At 42.6% G+C, this 18,848-nt stretch overlaps 1 protein-coding gene across 6 annotated transcripts in view; it reads right to left on the bottom strand.

Moving 5' to 3' along the window:
• The window catches only part of HDAC4 (histone deacetylase 4), a 166,289-nt gene that overhangs the window by 13,931 nt on the left and 133,510 nt on the right, over window positions 1–18,848 (bottom strand). For 5 of the 6 annotated variants that reach the window (XM_075829581.1, XM_075829582.1, XM_075829580.1 and 2 more), the window contains 15 exons: window positions 18,561–18,741; window positions 18,242–18,468; window positions 16,709–16,954; window positions 16,434–16,620; window positions 15,623–15,756; window positions 15,431–15,536; window positions 15,063–15,109; window positions 14,688–14,795; window positions 14,366–14,421; window positions 14,192–14,279; window positions 13,984–14,103; window positions 8,830–8,927; window positions 6,727–6,845; window positions 6,426–6,559; window positions 6,065–6,149 (listed from right to left, as the gene is read on the bottom strand). In XM_075829581.1, the coding sequence (XP_075685696.1) occupies window positions 6,065–6,149; window positions 6,426–6,559; window positions 6,727–6,845; window positions 8,830–8,927; window positions 13,984–14,103; window positions 14,192–14,279; window positions 14,366–14,421; window positions 14,688–14,795; window positions 15,063–15,109; window positions 15,431–15,536; window positions 15,623–15,756; window positions 16,434–16,620; window positions 16,709–16,954; window positions 18,242–18,468; window positions 18,561–18,741 (1,936 nt within the window). The remainder of the gene's footprint in view (window positions 1–6,064; window positions 6,150–6,425; window positions 6,560–6,726; window positions 6,846–8,829; window positions 8,928–13,983; window positions 14,104–14,191; window positions 14,280–14,365; window positions 14,422–14,687; window positions 14,796–15,062; window positions 15,110–15,430; window positions 15,537–15,622; window positions 15,757–16,433; window positions 16,621–16,708; window positions 16,955–18,241; window positions 18,469–18,560; window positions 18,742–18,848) is intronic. The other variant, XM_075829583.1, reaches the window with a different exon arrangement.

The raw sequence follows: 18,848 nt of genomic DNA, 5'->3' as shown, positions 1-18,848 counted from the left end.
ACATACTCAAGGGGGGTTAGCCTCCTGGTTCATAGGGATGTGCCTTTTAGTTGTATAGATTCCTTTAAAGATAGGGCAGGTAGATATGTCGGGGTGCACTGTAAATTGTTTAACTGGGAATGTATTATTCTGGTGTTATATGTGCCTCCCCCGTACTCTGTGGGTCCAATGAGAGAGGTGCTGGAGAAACTGGCTGGGTGGCCTATGATACCGACTATATTGATGGGAGATTTCAACAACATAATGAACAAAGGGTGGGATAAATTTCCAAAAGGGGGAGGGGGGGGGGGGGATACTGGCCTGACGAGATTCGGACAGTACATGATGGAGGCTGGGTTTACAGATATTTGGCGGGCAAAATGGCCCTCTGCTACGCAATATTCGTGTGTATCATCTACATATGGATCATTATCACGAATAGACCTAATGTTTAATAATGGAATGGGGATGGAATGTGTGGAAGGGGTGGAATACTTACCACGATCACTGTCTGATCACTCTCCGATGTTACTTAAGCTCCGAACAAACTCAGAGATGGGGGGTTTGAGAATGCACTGGAGGTTGAACCCATTCTGGATACGGTTGGTGGGAGAGGAGATAATAAATACGAGTCTGCGAGAATACTTTGAGTTTAATAAAGGTACGGTCCCTACGGATATTTTATGGGATGCTATGAAGGCGACTATAAAGGGAGTGTATATACGGGAGATCTCGCTTATTAAAACTAAGTCGCGACAAATGGGTCAACATTTGACAGATAGGGTCACAGTAACAGAGGAGAGGCACGTTACTAATAACACTGCGGAAACACTAGCCCAATGGAAGGTTGCTCAGAAATTGCTTAGGGAACATCAGCTGGAGCAAGCGGCTAATAAAAGACTATTTTTACAACAAAAATACTATGAGGAGGGTGAAATGGCGGGCAGACTGTTAGCAAATATGGCACGGCCGATGCGGGAAAGTGCGTTCATTCATCAGTTACAGACAGTGCAAGGGACTCTGGTTGGAGAAACAGGGGATATATTAGAGGTGCTAACATCATTTTACATAGAACTGTATCGCACTAAGGTGGACTACTCGGAGAATCTGCTGTCAGAATATCTGGCAGAAATGACATGGGTTACCCTGGGGGAGGAGGAGAGAGAGGGATTGGAGGAGCCAATTACGCTAGAGGAAATACAGGAAGCGTTAAGTTCTATGGCAAACGAAAAGGCTCCAGGGATAGATGGTATACCAACTGAATTGTATAAAACATATGGGGAGACGGTTCTGCCGGAGTTACTGGAAGTGTTCCAGGATAGTTTCACCAGGGGGCGTCTGCCGCAGACAATGTACGAAGCCGTTATAGTCGTAATCCCCAAGGAAGGGAAAGACCGGAAACAACCTGACTCATACAGACCGATATCCCTATTAACCACGGACATAAAAATTTTAGCGAAAGTACTGGCTAATAGGCTGTCGCGAGTAGTGACTAAAATTGTGGGGACAGACCAGTCGGGATTCATGCCATCGCGCTCTACAGCAGTTAATCTACGTAGACTCTTCCTGAATTTGCAGACAGATGCTCCGGATGCACGGTGTAGAGCAGTGCTGTCTTTGGATGCCGCCAAGGCGTTTGATAGTGTGGAATGGGGGTATCTGTGGGCTGTCTTGGAATGGATCGGCTTTGGAAAGAAATTTATAAAATGTACAATTATTATATAAGGAGCCGGTAGCTAGGATAAGAGCAAATGGAAGGATGTCAGATTCCTTCAGACTGGAGAGGGGGACGCGACAGGGATGCCCGCTTTCGCCACTGCTATTTGCGTTGGCAATTGAACCCCTAGCCAATATGGTAAGACAGCATCCAGGGATAGAAGGGTTTCGTTGTGGGGAGCTGGAGGAGCGCATAGCACTATATGCGGACGATATCTTGATGTTCCTGGGGGAAATAATTTACTCACTGCCAGTGATAATGAATGTATTGGAGCGATTTGGTAGATTCTCAGGACTAAAAATTAATTGGAATAAGTCGGTGTTGTTGCCACTCCAGCCAGTGGATACGCCGTTGGTGATTGGAGGAATTGAGGTACCGTGCGTACATAAATTTAAGTACCTGGGAATCACGATATCGGCGAGGGTGCAGGACTTTATTGAATTGAATGTGATACCATTGTTGAGCAAACTCACGGATAAGACCAAAATATGGCTCGGGCTACCACTGTCAGCATTGGGTCGAGCAAATCTCATCAAAATGATTCTGATGCCCCAGGTTCTTTATGTGGTGCACAATGCCCCAGTGTGGTTGCCTAAATACTGGTTCAGGAGAATCCATAACTTGTTTAGGGACTTGGTGTGGAAACGGGGGATCCCCAGGATAAAACTGGACAAGCTACAACTACCAGTGGAACAGGGAGGGTTAGCTATTCCAAATACATGGATATATTATCTAGCGGCCCAATTACAACACTTTAAGGGCTGGAAGAATAGAGAGGAGTGGGATTCTAGTGGGAAACTGGTGTATTATCTGGGTCAGAGAACGGATGTATTAGAGGCCATGGAATCTCATAAATTAAGGAGGGAGGCAAGAGGGAAGCCGACTTTACTATTGATACATAGAGTTTGGTGGGAAAGTAAGAAGTTATTGGGGGTTACAGGATGCTCCAATTATATGCCTTTATGGGGCAATCCATACCTATGGGAATTTAATATGCTGGAAGGATTTCAGGATTGGGAACAAGCAGGGATTAGATATGTATACCAGCTGTATGAAGGAGGTGTTTTTAAGCCCTTTGCTCAAATACAGGAGGAGTTTGGACTCCCACATCGGCTGTTCTACCAATATCTTCAATTAAGGCATGCGGCGCAGGCTCAAGAGAGACTGGTGGATTTGAGCTGTTCCACCATGGGAGGGATGGAGCAGGTACTAGGGGCAAAAGACACTAAAGGGATTATCTCGGTGCTATATAATACGCTACTCTCTAGATTTCTGGGAGATCCGCTGGTGGAGATCAGACGTAAATGGGAAGAAGATGTAGGGCCTATAGGGGATGACGATTGGGAGGAGGTACTGGGATCATCTAAAAAACTCTCTATTAGTGTAACGCACAGGAGGTCACAGCTTTTTCTATTACACAGGGTGTATAGGACGCCTAAGGTGCTATGGCAAATGCGCATTAGATCAACTAAGGAATGTCCCAGGTGCATGTTTGATGGGGCGGACATAAAACATATGTTTTGGAGCTGCCCGCTGCTAGAAGGCTATTGGAAGGAAGTTAAAAGTATGGTGTCTAAAGTATATGGGAGAGATTTCCCAATAGAACCTAAAATATTCTTATTGGGCTGTATTGGGGAGGAAGGAGGGGATGGAGTGGAGCTACTGTCTATTAAAAAGATTTTGTATCATGCTAGGAAACTAAATCGCAAAATATTGGCTGCAGGCGGATCCCCCGGAAATAGCTGAACTGGTTGGATATGTTAATCACACGGTATCACTGGAACATCGGATATATCCGAAAAGAGGGACAATTCAGAAATACGAGAAACAATGGGGTAAATGGGTACACGCCTATGGCAATGCGGATCACTAGATGAGATTTGGAGGGGGGATGACACACATACATGTTTAAGGTCTGGTGGAATATCGGTTTACTATGCAGGAGACATGGAGGAGGAGTGGTTGAAAAATTAGGAAAGAGAAGGGGTACTGCAAGGGAGGGGGGTAGTTCAGTTGGGGGGAAAAATAGGTGACGGGGTAACCAAAGATGTTGTATACATGCCATAAAGCACTTGAAGAAATTTTGCATTACTTAAGTGATGTTATGTTATTTCTACTTGTTTTCTGTAAAGTACTGTAAGAAATGTAAAGGCTGTATAACAGATGTTGTATTATCAATAAAAACTTGTTTGATTAAAAAAAAAACGGCCCGGGATCGGATTTATATCCAATCCCAACAGTTTCTAATAATCTAATTTGCCACATAATGAGAACCATGTTTTAATTCCAAACGGGAAAAATTAGAGATCAATTCTGCCTTCAGTTGTGGAACAACCATATTAGCCTTAACATTTCCTGAATCAGTCCAGTTGAACAATTAAAGGGGTCGCACGCTTGCTGGACTCTTTTCGTAACTCCCATAGAAGTGAATGGAGAAAGCCGCACACATGAATGGCCACCACTCCATTCATTTTCCATCTGTATGTGGAGAATGAACCTGGACCTCAGAGGGGGTTACGAAAGTGAGGCTATGCTTCTCGACGTCACAAAGCCTTGCCTCACTTCTGGATATTACTATACATGTGGAACGCTACCGACCAGAGCGCATACACAACTCCAAGTATACAGCAAATATTTTTTCGTTGTCTATTCCATTTGATGACACTTTATGGATAGAATTCTTCATACAGGATCACCTGCTCTGAACACGAACTGATGGGAAAGGAATCTAGTTATTGAGACTCAAATCACAAGCGGACACAAGGTCAGTCCGGTTCGGTCTACGTTTGAAACCTATTGCCATTTAAGGTTTTTTTTGTGAATCCTACCATCCACGGTGTGAAATGCATACATAACTCACATACTTGGATGTTCGCATGATAGGAGCTTTGGTTTAAATAATTGATCTGATTCAGAAATCATTCCCAGTTTTTTATATTTGATTTTACTTCAATATTACTATTATTGGGATGTATATAGGTGCTCAAGTGTTTTTATCTTTATACTGTTCAGTTATTGGGGTCGCGCTAGTTTAAACCGCTAAATGCGGCAGTGACCGCAGCATTTAAATTGTTAGAAAGAGGGGGGCAACCCCCTCTAGCAGCTCATCGCGCCCTCCACAAGGCAATCGCAGGGTGGCGATTGTTGCTATGGCAGCCTGGGGGCCTAATGAAGGTCCCGAGATTTGCTATCTTTGTGCTCCTTTTAAGGCCTCTGGCTTAATAGAAGCCTGTCAGAAAGACGATATACTGCAATACATTAGTATTGCAGTATATAGTGCAAGCGATCAAACGATCGCTTGTTGAAGCCCCCTAGGGGGGACTAATAAAAAAAAATAAATAAATAAATAATCGTAAAATAAAGTGTTTTTTTTAATGTAAAAAAACAAAACCCCATTAAAAAGTTTAAAAAACAACAAATTGTCCCCCTGGAGCATTGTAAAATAAACAAATGGTATCGCCGCATCCGTAAAAGTCTGAACGATTACAATATAATTATTTAACCCACAAGGTATATGGCGTAAAAAAAATAAGCCCTCAAACCAGTTAATCGACAGAAAAATAAATGAGTTATGGCTCTCAGAATTCGGCGACAAAATAAATTATTTTTTACACTTCGTTTTTTCCTTGTAAAAGTAGTAAAACATAGAAAAAAAACTATATATATATGGCTTGAGAAAGGTTCCTGTTGAACCGAAACGTTGCTGTATTGAGGTGAATAAAATCCACTTTTTGCTTTCATCTACTCTGAAGTCCTGGTGCCGTTGCTGTGTTCTATGCTTCTGTATATATATATATATATATATATATATATATACATACACACACACACATACCTGGTATCGCTGTACTCGTATTGACCCGCAGAATAAAGATAACATGTTGTTTTAATTGCACAGTGAATTCCGTAAAAACGAAGCGCAAAAAACAAAGGAGGAATTGCTGTTTTTTTTTCATTTTCTACCCCACAAATAATTTTTTTCCCCATTTCCTAGTACTTATATGGCACAATAAATGGCGCTACAAAAAACTACAACTCGTCCCGCAAAAATCAAGCCCTCATAGGACTATATCGACGGAAAAATGAAAAAGTTATGGCTTTTGGAAGGTGGGGAGGGAAAAATGAACATCTGAAAGTTGTTTACGACGGGAAGGGGTTAATGAGCTCAGTGTCTATTGCGGCCACGCTCCATCTGTGTGGCTCCTCTTTGATTCCCACTAATAACTTGATAGTATATTGGATGGTGTGGCCACTAGAGGCACTCACCCTGAAAAGCATTTCATCATATTACAATATAAAGACTTGGTAATAATATGTCAGAGCACACATCTCGATCTTGCCTGCCTCCTGCGCTTCTTCTATACTTACTGTGAATTTGAATGACTTTTTCCATGGAGCTCACTGCGTTGCTGTTTGGCCTCTGCTGTAGCACAGACTCGGGGAACGGCTCTAACTGTTAATTTACAAGCAGAAAAGAGGTTGATGCTTCAACCGTCCAAACAAAATCAGATGCCATCAGTGATGCTTCATTTTCATTAGACAGGCAACTTTTTAGATGCCTCAAAAGTATTAACAAAAAAGTTTTGTTGCAAACTGTCCCCCAAGAAAGGGACAACGTGACAACAACATGTGGAGAAAGCAGTGAATGGGAGTTTTGCCATAACACAGAACGATCGTTTGGCCGACAGATCTCTCGAGTGTACGGCCGGCCTTACATTCTTCTGCTTACCTCATTACCAAGCAAAGCGGACACACAAGCCTCCGAAGCATCACAGATCGCGGTCAGATCATGGCCCCCCTCCAGCGCAAGGACAACACGACCTCCAACCAACCCCATAAGTTGTTTTGTCAGATATCCAAAACCTTGAGGAGAAAGGGAAACGGGTTAATGTGAACAGATGAGGTCCATCAATCCGTTTTGTGTGATGTACATGACTACTCGCAACTAAAACAAGTATAAACTGACATATATATTTTTAATAACTATACCAACAAATAAAACAGCTTGGATCATAACCTCATCTACTTACATTTGGCTGAAACCCTGTACCCTCCAAGAGGAGATGGGTGTCCTTCTACAGCATCAAATCCAGCAGACACCAAAACAACTTCTGGGGCAAACTCATTGGCTATCGGCAGCACCACAGACCTAAACCGAAAAAAAATTCTGATGAGTTTCCAAGTCTTACATCAAAACGCCACTTTGCTACAATGAACACAAATACCATGACCTGGAAAATAAAGCGCGGGTCGACATGAAGGCAAGTGCACCATGTACTGAATTTATCCAGCATATCTATTGTAAACTATCCACTACAAGGGGAAACGTGTCATAACATGCCAGCTAATATTAGCGACACTCAAGGGTTGCTCTTCCGTTGTTTTAATACTTGCAAATCACATTAGTAATATGGTTGGGCCTTGTTCACACAGTACAGTTTTGCAAGCATTTTTTTTTTTTTTAAGCCAAAACCAGTATTGGATCCAGGAGAGCAGACCTAGAAGGCCTTCCTTTATATATATATTTTTTTTCTGTTTAGGTTCTATTTGTGGTTTTGTCTTAACTCCTTAACGCCGAAGGACGGATATATCCGTCCTCAGCAGCTGCTAGTTCGCGCAGGAGGACGGATATATCCGTCCTGTGATCGCGCGGGTACTGACAGCGTACCCATGCGATCAGCGGCAGGAGCCCGGCTGTTATACACAGCCTGTCTCCTGGAGCAACTGCTGGAATCGAAGCACGCGCCGATTCCAGAAGTTTAACCCATTAAATGCCGCTGTCACTATTGACAGCGGCATTTAATGTGTTTGACAGAGGGGGGAGCTCCCTCTGTCACCCGATCGGCGCCCCCGCAAACAAAATCGCAGGTCGCCGTCGGGTTTCCATGACAGCCGGGGGTCTAACAAAGACCCCCAGGTCTGTCTTCAGCATCTGCCTGTTAGGCGATGCCGGAGGCATGACCTAACAAACAGATTGCCTGTCAGTTTTACACTGACAGGCAATAATGCTTCGGTATACTAAGTATACCAAAGCATTATATATGCGATCAACAGATCGCATAGTGAAGTGTCCTGATGGGACTTAAAAAAAAAAATGACAATCAGTTAAATAAAGTTTGTGAAAAAAAATAAAATAAATTACAGTCAAAGTCAAATAAAACTACTTTTTTGGCCCAAAAAGTGGTTTTATTTAGTAAAACTGTCAAAACAAAATCACACATACACATATATGGTATCCCCGCGATCGTTTAACAACTTGACCAATAAAATGAACACATTAATTAAACCGCCGGATGAACGGCGTCCAAAGAAAACGCAAAAAACAACGGCAAAATTCTCTCTTTTCTCCCATTCCCCCCATAAAAAATAAAATAAAAGTTAATCTATAAGTCCTATGTACCCCAAAATAGTACTAATGAAAACTACACATTGTCCCGCAAAAATCAAGCCCACGTACGGCCACATCGACGGAAAAATAAAAACGTTACGGCTCTTGGAATGCGGCGATGCAAAAACAAGTAATTTTTTTCTAAAAGGGTTTTTATTATGCAAACGTAGGAAAAACATATAAAACCTTTACATATTTGGTATCCCCGTAATCGTGCTGACCCATAGAATAAAGTTAACATGTTATTTACGCTGCATAGTAAACGGCGTAAATTTATAACGTGAAAATTAATGCTGGAATAGCTGCTTATTTTCAATTCTCTCCTAAAATAAAGTTAATAAAAGTTAATCAATATGTTATAAGCATATAAAAATGGTACAATTACAAAATACAACTCGTCCCGCAAAAAACAAGCCCTTATACGGCTATGTCGACGGAATAAAAAAAAAGTTACGACTCATGGAATGTGACCGTGAAAAAACAAAAAATAATCCTTGGTCATTAACGTGCAAAATGGCCCGGTCATTAAGGGGTTAAAAAAAAAATGCAGACTCTGCAGAAAATCTGCACTGTGTAATCAAAGTCTTAGAAGAGTAAAAATTGGGTGACTTAATGAATGCATTATATATCCAAGGAGGACTGTGCGCTTCAAAACATCTACAGGCTGCACATCTGCCTATAGCTGATATTTCTAATATTTGTAGTATTTACTGATATGGAAGATCTACAGTAAATCAACTCTTACCTGAAAGCAGCCAAGTACTCCGCATCACCCATGGGTGGATTTAAGCCTCCAGTAAAAGCAATGTTCACATTAAACCCCACGCCAGCCGCAGTGCCAATCTGCACACAAAGAAATAGAAAACTCATGTATAAAACAAAAAGCAGGATTAGACACGGAGCAACCAAATACGTTCATACTATTCAATACTAGTGTGAGCTGGTCAAGTACACATTGTGGAGGCAGCAATTCTGCGGGGGCAAAGCTGTGTGGGGAAGAGGGTCAGCCCCCATACACATTAGATCTTCACCAAGACATGATTAATATGTACAGAGGCATAAAATCAAGAGCATCTACTTAATTTTTCATCAGCAAGAGGAGTACGTCAAATTGTACTCTGGTAATAATTGAAAAAAAATAAAAATATGACATTTAAAGCTACAGTACTGCATTTTTCACACACCAAATTAAATGTGATCAGAATCAACACACACGGTTTTCACTATAGTTAAGCCAAGCGAGAATGTTGCCCACTGCGGGCTTCTTCCATATACAGTAGAGGAATACTTTCACACGGTAGTGTTGTACATCAGTATTTTTAAGCCAAAACTAGGAGTGGGGGAAAAAAAAAACGGAAAAAAAGTATAATGGAAAGATTTGTACCACTTCCGTATTTTGGACTCACTCCTGGTTTCAGCTTCTAAATACTGATTAAAATACGGTTATGTGAAAGTGGCCTATGAACTACTAATGGCCAGGCATATTCTTGAAATGAATTCTGAACATAATTCTGAACATTGCTACATATTTCCCACTTCCATCTTACTAGATTTTGCTTTTAAAAATGAACACTATTTGCATTGAGTACAGATTCTCCAGGCACAACAAAAATGGTAATTTTGCCTTGAGGAAGAATAATTGTAAAAGATAAAAATTACATCCCTTAATGCTAACAGCGGGGAGAAAACAAGCCCTAATGCACAATGTGGGTGTCTATGAATCCATGTCAGAGCAAAAATGAATAAAAGTACAGAACAAAAGGTAAACTTCACCCAGCAGGGTATGTAAACTCGTGTCCATCACACACACACAAAAAACACCAAACACATAGGAGTGAATAACGACACTGGAACACTGTACCGCTTTTCTCTAACCATAAACTCTACATATTTATGGTAACATTTTTATTTTTCAAATTTTAAATCCTCAATCAACCAGAAACTATATGGGACCAACAAAAAAAAGGTCTTAAAAAACAAAACAAAAAAAACCACAAACAAAACAAAAAACACTAACTCCTTCCTGACCAGACCCATTTTTAAGTTTTAGCCATTTGCCAATTTAAAAGCAAATTGTTGTTCTATTATTTTTTCAACCTACATGTATTTGGCCTTGTTTTTCTCAGAACATATTGGGCTTCCATATACTGTAATTTTTTTTATATATTTTACTTTTTTTAAAAATATGGAAGGAAAAATAGAAAAAAAAAAGTTGACAAAAATGTGAATGTGTGATTTTAGGTGATTTTTTTTAGATCTGGTGCATGCCACTGGGTAAACACACCTGAATACATATTTGCCAACTTCTGCCGACTTCAACGATACCAAATATGTGCACATTTCTTACATGCTGGGCACAAGGTGGCGCTTACAAAGAATGGTGCACAAACTGGCTTTTAGAGAAAACATTTCCAAAACTGGTTCACTGACACCATACGACCATTACAGATGTTGTGAAGTGTCCAGTCCACAAAAACTGATGGCCTATCCTCAGGATAGGCCCGCAATATTTGATCGGTCGGGTCCGACACCCGGCACCCCCCGTCGATCGGCTGTTAAGGGGCCACAGTGCTCATACGAGCGCTGCTTCCCCTTCATCTCCTTTACTGATCACACTGTGAATCCCAGCCTTTTCCTACATGCAAGTATATACTATAAGGCCTCATTTACACGAACGTAATATACGCGCGTGCGACGCGCGTGGTTTGCACGCATGTCGTACGCACCTATATTAGTCAATGGGGCAGTTTAGACGATGCGTGAATTGCGCTCAGCGCGTATGCGCAGAAAAAAACTCACGACATGTTCTATAATCGTGCGTTTTTCGCGCACTCATGCACCCATTGAAGTCAATGGGTGCGTGAAAACCACGCATGCCGCACGGAAGCACTTCCGTGCGAACTGCGTGATTCGCGCAAGAGCTGTCAAACTCCTGAATGTAAACAGAAAAGCACCACGTGCTTTTCTGTTTACAAACATCCAAACGGAGTGTCAAATTCGAGATGAGCGCACCGAACTTCACCGGGTTCGGCCAAACTCGTTTTGACCGAAACCGGTAAAAAATGTTCGGGTACGCGACGTCAGGAGACAGTCACTGTCCACGGTGCTGAAAGCGTTAAACTGGTTCAGCACCATGGACAGTGACTTCCGCTCCGAAAATCCATGAACCTGTAAAAAAAAAAAGACGTTCTGACTTACCGATAACTCCGGTCCGACCTCCCGGGATGACAGTTAAGTCCAAGTGACAGCTGCAGCCAATCACAGGCCAAGCACAGGGTGCAGCCAATCACAGGCTGCAGCGGTCTCATGGACTGCGGCGTCATCCTGGGAGGTGGGGCCGGATGACAAGAGAGGGACGCGTCACCAAGGCAACGGCCGGGAGCCCGGACTGGGGGAAGCAGGAAGTACTTGGTAAGTATGAACGTCTTTTTTTATTCACAGGTTGGTGTATATTGTGTTCGGCATTCACTGTCGAGGGTGCTGAAAGAGTTACTGCCGATCAGTTAGCTCTTTCAGCACCTTGGACAGTGACGGGCGTCGACTAGCCTCATCTCTATGATGGCGGCTGCGTGAAAATCACGCAGCCGCGCATCATACACGGATGACACACGGAGCTGCCAAGTGCCTTTTGCGCGCGCAAAACGCAGCGTTTTTTGCGCGCGCAAAACGCACACGCTCGTGTAAATGAGGCCTAATACTGTGAATGACCACTACAAGTGTGTCCGCGATTCACAGTGTGAGCAGTAAAGGAAATGAAGAAGGGGAAGCGACGATCATACGAGCATCGCAGCCCCTTCAAAACAGCTGATCGGCGGGGCTGCGGGGACACGGGCCATCACCGATCAGATATTGATGGCTTATCCGGAGGATGGGCCATACATTTTTGTGGTCTGGAAAACCTCTTTGACACCCCAAAAATGATTATTTTATAGAAAGTAGACCCCAAGGTATTAATTTAACGACATATCAAAGCTGTGAAAATGTGCCGTGTAAAATGTCTGCAGCATGCGGATGAGTTTTGTAAAATCTCATCTACTTGCCTTGTACTGTAATCCGCTGCAGACTTTGCCTGCGCAAATCCGCAGGTAAAATTTGCAGTGAATCCGACACATCTAACGTCACCCTAAAGCCCAGTTCACACAGAGTTTTTGGCGCTGATTCCGACGTGGAAACCACGTCGGAATCAGCGCGAATATATAGCCCAATTTTTATTTTTTTCCCAGGCTTGCTGCGAGGCAGAAAAAACGTTTTATGCCCGTGGTCCTAAATGGCCTCGGGCGAAAAACACGGCAAAAAAGTGAAGGCAGGTCAAAATATGCCTCAACATTCCTTCAGGAATTTGCAGGCAGATTTTTTTCTGCCTGCAAAATACTCCGTGCGAGTTACATGGTGACTTTGGCCACGACACAGGTCGTCCGACCAAAGATCGCTATGTGCCATAGCCTACACCGCAAGTAATGAAAGTCAATGTGGTCGCGTTGCGACCTACAAGTAACTGCGACATGACAGTTTGATTTCCTGCAACTGTCATGTCGTGGCAACTTGCACGTTGCGACACAACAACATTGACTTTTATTACATGCAATGTAGGCTACGGGACATAGTGACCTGTCGTGCGTGGCCAAAGTCGCCGTGTAGCAGATAGACAAATTTATTTATAGAGAAAATTTTTATTGAAAATAAATGCAACTGGTAATCACTGTCACAGCGATCACCTGATCAGAGACCACTCTGAAGCTCGGTGATACAGCTGTCTCTAGACAGCTGTATCATGGAGCTCCTTACCGTCGGCACACATGTGATCGCTATGACAGCCTGCCACAGCGTTTACATAGCTGATCTACTTACCGGCGCGCAAGCACTGCTGGGAGGAGCAGTGTGATCACTGTGACAGGTTGTCACAACGATCACATGATCGGAGACCACGCTGAGTGGTCTCCGGGTTAACGTTCCATGATACAGCTGTCTAGAGACGGCTGTATCAGGGAGCTAAATACTGCCGGGGAGCAGCAAACCTGCTAACTCTGCAGGACGTTTTGGAACGGCCCTGCAGAGTCAATTGCGGAACGCCCGGACGTTTATAGTCTATGGTTGATCCGCAGGTGGTTAAACTGTTTTGAAGAAAACACATCAATACACTTAATTGCGATATAGGTGAGAAAATTACTGGGAATTTTAGGTGCCAGTCTGTTATGTTTATTTTTTATTAGCCAGACAATAAGAACTCCCGTAGACATTTAAAAATAAAAAAAAAGGTTCACATCACGTTTGCCTTCCGTTTGGTCTTTCTGTTCATCTGTTCTGTCAGAGGAACAGATGAACGGAAAGACAAAAAAGGAAAATACTGTTTCCGCTTGCAATACCAATTTCTTGGTTTCAGTTTGCATCCATTCCGCTAGGTTTGCATTTCTTTGATAGAAACAATAGCGTAATATGCTATGCTTTCCATCAAAAAATGGAAACCTAGCGGATTGCCCCCATTGGCTTCCTAGGATTTGTCCAGGATACAGACATTGAGAAATCTGATGTTTGAGAGGACCAGGAAACCCAGCTGGTCGTTCACAGCTGGGGAAAAAAAAAAAAGATTGTTTGGGTTTCATTATTTCAGGCGATCAACTTTTGTTCTCTCTGGGAATGAGTGGCACCCAAGGTAAATGGCAGGCGCTCACCCAGCTCCCTTTTATAGAGAGAACATGCATGTTAAGCCGAGCTGAATGTGCATGTTAATGAGAAGTTCAGGAATCGCAACAGCTGGCTGAACCACTTTGAATCTGCATTATCTAATGTCTATGGAAGCATTGGCGCTATGCAAAGTACAAAACACAATCATATAGAAGTGAATATCGCATGTCCTGATAAACTAGATAGACATCAAGGTCTACGAACAATGTATAAATACCTCATCAGGTGCCCCACTGCCTGGGAAGAAGTTTCCGTCATCATAGCGGTGGAGCGATATGTAAAGGACGCTGGGGTCTGCATAGAAAGCCTGTTGGGTACCATTACCATGATGCACATCCTGAAACATACAAGTCAAATGTTGTAATGCAACTTTATTTTCTCGCTTTTACATTATTCTGGACTGTATAGACTTCGTCACAACTTACCCAATCCACAATCAAGGTCTTTCCAACATTGAACCTCTGCTGGAGAAGCTTAGCTGTTATTGCCACAGAATTGAAGTAACAGAAACCCCTAAAATAGAAGTGATATTGTTAAGAAAAAAAGAATCAAGATTACCCACTGAACCCTCCAAATAAAATGGTCAGGACAGAGCTTACATTGGCGTGCTCTCCTCTGCATGGTGACCAGGAGGCCTGACAACAGCAAAGCCATTCTATAAAAAAAGGAGGAGAGAGAAGTCCAAAAGAGCCACAGAAAATAATATATATCTAGAACACAGATTTAAGTGTGGAGAAGCTGAAAATTATATATTTTTTTTTTTTTATTCATCAGGAAAAACTCTGTATATCACATGAAACTTCAATTTTATCAGCTTTGTGTGGCGACGCTGAGACGTGAAAGGGTTTATAAAAGTTTATGATGGAAGACTAATCAACCGAACGCTAAATCATAACGCACATAGACTTTAGGGGTACTCACCTTCAACTCTCCAGACACCACCTTGGAAGCAAGCTCCACTACACATCCCACTGCGAGTCGAGCAGCCCCAGAGGAGTGGACCTCATTCCAAATTGTATCGCTGTCAACCTAGATACATAAGAGTATTATCACATCCATCCCAACCAAAACCTCAGAAAAAAACCTGATCTGACAAACCTAAATTGCTTACATAAGTGGCTACAAATAACAAAAAATATATCAAAAATCGAAACAAACCGTAGCATGAATATAACTCTGGAATACCGATCACTCAATCAGCACATTTATTACCTAGTGGTCAGCTTTATCTAGAACTGCTCATATACTAAACAGAAAAAAGCCAAATGCAATGAAAGCAGCAGAATAAACACTCACCCCAACCCCTCCACATGGGAGACGGACGAACATGGAGGTCAAAGATCCTGCACGAGGAAAGGGGAATGGTTGAGATCGGTTAGTGACACATTACAAGGAGAACAAACCAACAGATGAACGACAGCAAAAATGATTGCACAAAGCCTACATCCAAGCACCTTACATAACATAGGTGCTTTTATTTCGATAAAAGATAAAGAGAAAAAAAAAAAAAGGGAAGAAGAAAAGACACAGCATGACGTGTAGTCAGAATTCAATACACATGAACTAGCCTAAAAAACAAACACACATTACAGGTATACAAACGGAAGGAAAATATTATATCTGACATTACAGCAAGCGAACATGACGGCAACGTTAACATTTACCCTCCAGCTTCTGTCGATTCAAAGGGTTGGTGCCGTAGAGCAGAGAGTGAGCCTCAGAGTGGACCGTCTGCAGTTCTTCCAAAGTGGCTTTTCTGCCCCGTATACACTATAGTACAAAAGGTGTTTATATCCCTGCTTTAGAAAGGGCATGATGTATAGAGGGAAAACTAAGCACACTAGACCATTTCTCACCTCACACATGCTCCTAAGACCAGTCTCTTGTAGCCTCGACCAAATGCTTTGTATGCGTCCAGCATGCTCAGGGTGGCTATTTGTGTTCCCACAGATGCACTGATGTTTCAGCATCAACGTGTCATAGACCAGGCCTGCAGGAAACGTAAATGACACACTGTAAGGCAAAGTTAAGCTGGTCTCTCCATATATATTTAAAGCATACCTACTAGAAGAAAATGAAAAGGCCCGTTGGTATACAGTCAAAATATGCAAACTATTTTTAAAGGAGTTTCCCACCGGACACGTATGTAATAAAGATCTGATCGATAGGGTCCCCCCACTGCTGGGACCTGTACGGATGACTAAAATGGGGTCCCAGGCCTCCAATTCCTTCTCAGTACATGACTGCAGTGAGGAGTTTATATAGCGGTCGAGCATGCAGTGTACCACTCGATTCAAAGTCTATGAGACTGACGTAGACCACCGAGAACAGCACTCAGCGGTTTCTGTCGGCCCCATAGATATTGAATGCAGCGGCACCACGTATGCTCGACTGCTGCTCCGATCAAACTCCTCCTCACTGCAGTCATGAGGTAGGTTCGGGGAGCTCAGCACCCTCGTTCTAATGATCAGTGGGGCATCCAAAGATCACCTATCCAGTAGAAAGGTGATAAATGTCCATTGTGGGAAACCCCCTTTAATATCTTACTTTTAAACGGAGATAAAATCTGTTGAGGTAATAGACCCAAAACAACATTATTAATGCGAACTTAACAGCCATTTTTAATTCTCTTCTGGTAGACGTCCTTAAAGTTATAGAACAGCGAACCTGTGGTGAATCGTGGTTTGGTGGTCGTTTCTTGAACAGACATGGGAAAGGAGGCAGAGGCAGGAGAAGATTGTGCCCTTGAGAGTGGTCTGTGTCCAGTAAAATGTACAACAACACCAGCAGCTTCCATGGTGGCTTGGTAGTTCCGCAGCTGATGTATGCGCTGCTGCTCCAATAAAAGGGTTTGCTGCAATGTGAAGATGGCAAGTTTCAATAAGATACAGAAGAACCTAAGAGATAAATGACAAGACCTGCAGCATTTATGGATCACATGCCTGTCTGAAGAGGAGGTCTTGTTCAGTCTGAAGGTGATGTTCCAGCTCCTGTGTGTTGGCTTCATCTTCACTTTCCTCTCTTTCCTGCTTCACACGCACAACACTTCCAAGGCTCAGGTCCTTATGATCAGATCCATGCTCTATATATGAATCCTCATGTATAGCTTGATGCTCACGCAGCTCCTCTTCAGTTTCCTCAGGGTGGCTTTCATGCTGTCGAGAAACCTCATTGACTTTAGGTATCATCTGGAGCAACACAAAAACAACAGGATAATATAAGCTCATGTCGATAAATTATGGGCAAAAAAACAAAAACTAGCACCGAGAGCAGAGAAAAAACAACATTACAACACAAACTGAATGATGGTACAAAGGAGTAAATGGCCACAATTGAACAGGAGAGTGATACCATTAGCTTAGAGAGAAACTAAGGACACAAAACTGAACCTATGAAGTGTCACATAATGAGAAGACAGTGTCGGAGTCACCCTCAAAGGAGGACTATATTAAACAACCAACGTCTGATATAAGGGGAATGGAGATAAAACGAAATATTGACTCTTTTCCATTTCTAATGTTGGAAGTAAATATTATGGGAGAAGCATACTTTGGTGAAGCTCTAGTTTTTTTTGGGTTCTTCTGTTTCTGTATCTCCAATAATGGAGAGGGTCACGCACGTCACTCCACTGCATCCCCTTATTCTAAAAGCGGTCACCTGGCTTCATATACAAAAAAAGGTCTCAGTGGACACCTACTTCCCCGAAAGGTGGGACTCCCATCTATCAGACATTGATCGCATATTTTCTAAATGTCTATAGTCAGAATATCTCCATAACAGATAGAGACATACATCGCATATCCCACAATTTCAGTGCAGACATGAGTGAGCTGGTAATAATAAAGCGGAGATTACACAGCGGTGATTTACCTACTGCCCAGATGACGTATACCAGGAAGAAATCAGCCATCGCACTTCAATTCTCATAACTCTATGTGTGTTGGGAAGTGTACAACTTATAACACCACCGAGATGATCTCGATAAAGTATTTTTATGAAGAAAAAAAAAATTCTGTCTAATCTGCTTAGTTGCTATGAGGCACAGTGTCACTGTGAGAACAAGCCAGGGAGTGTTGTCATGGGGATACAGACAGAGAAGCTTCTTTGCTTGTATCATTGCTAATTACACAGTAATACTATAATAAAATCTTAAAAACTTGCTAAATGGATTTTTACAGAAATCTTCGGAATGGAATGGTGCTGTAGTACCAGGGACAGCCACAGTCATATGTATGGCACAGCCCATTCTTCTGCTAGACGGGGGGCTAAGGGACCAAATCCAATACGGATGGCTTATTTTGAGAATATGCCATCATTGTTTAGGTCTCAGAAAACACCTTTAAAATAATTTTTGGAAACCGTTTTAAGTAGCTTTTGCTCCAAACGTATGTACATACTTAAGAGTAGCTTTCAGAGACAAGGAGAAATGTGAGCGACAGCTCCTAGGTAAGCACATGAAGAAGTTGGGCACACACCTTGTTGAGGTGTAGTTGCTGCTGCTGTTGAAATTGCTGTTTGTGCTTCTCAAGGAACTGCTGGTGCTGCTGCTGGATGACCAAGTGTTGGAGAGCGTGAGAGTTTTGAGGCAGCGGCGCAGACTGTGTACGGCCCAATGGGCGGTGCTGACGTAACTTGTGGATTGTGGGGGAGACACGATCAGTGGACACTAAGGACTGGGAGTGAAGAGGAAGTGCCCCCAACCCTGAAAACAACAAAACAAGTCTGCTAAAGCTGCTGTTGCGGATTCATGTGCAGTTTAGAATAGGGACAGGAAAAATAATTTGAAGTGCTGACCTGTTACTAAGGGGCTCTGTGCACTGGGCTGCTCCAGAAGAACCATATGCTGCAGGAGGGAGTTGTGGGAGTTTGCTGCATCAGCACCAAGGTAAGGAGTGAGGTGAGCAGCAGGAAATAAGGAGAGTCGTTGCTGGATGGTAGGCAGGGAAAGGCGCTCGGAATCCTGTCCACATCCACCCTAATAATACAGATTGGGGAAAACAAAAACATTATAAAATTTACATAAATGTTTAATTATGTTTCCTTGATTTCCAAGACCTTGAAATAGCTCACTAAACATGCATT

The sequence above is a fragment of the Rhinoderma darwinii genome, chromosome 6 (assembly GCF_050947455.1).
Source record: "Rhinoderma darwinii isolate aRhiDar2 chromosome 6, aRhiDar2.hap1, whole genome shotgun sequence".
Taxonomy (NCBI): domain Eukaryota; kingdom Metazoa; phylum Chordata; class Amphibia; order Anura; family Rhinodermatidae; genus Rhinoderma; species Rhinoderma darwinii.
Note: the sequence above shows the minus strand (reverse complement) of the source record. Positions and strands in the feature narration are given on the sequence as shown.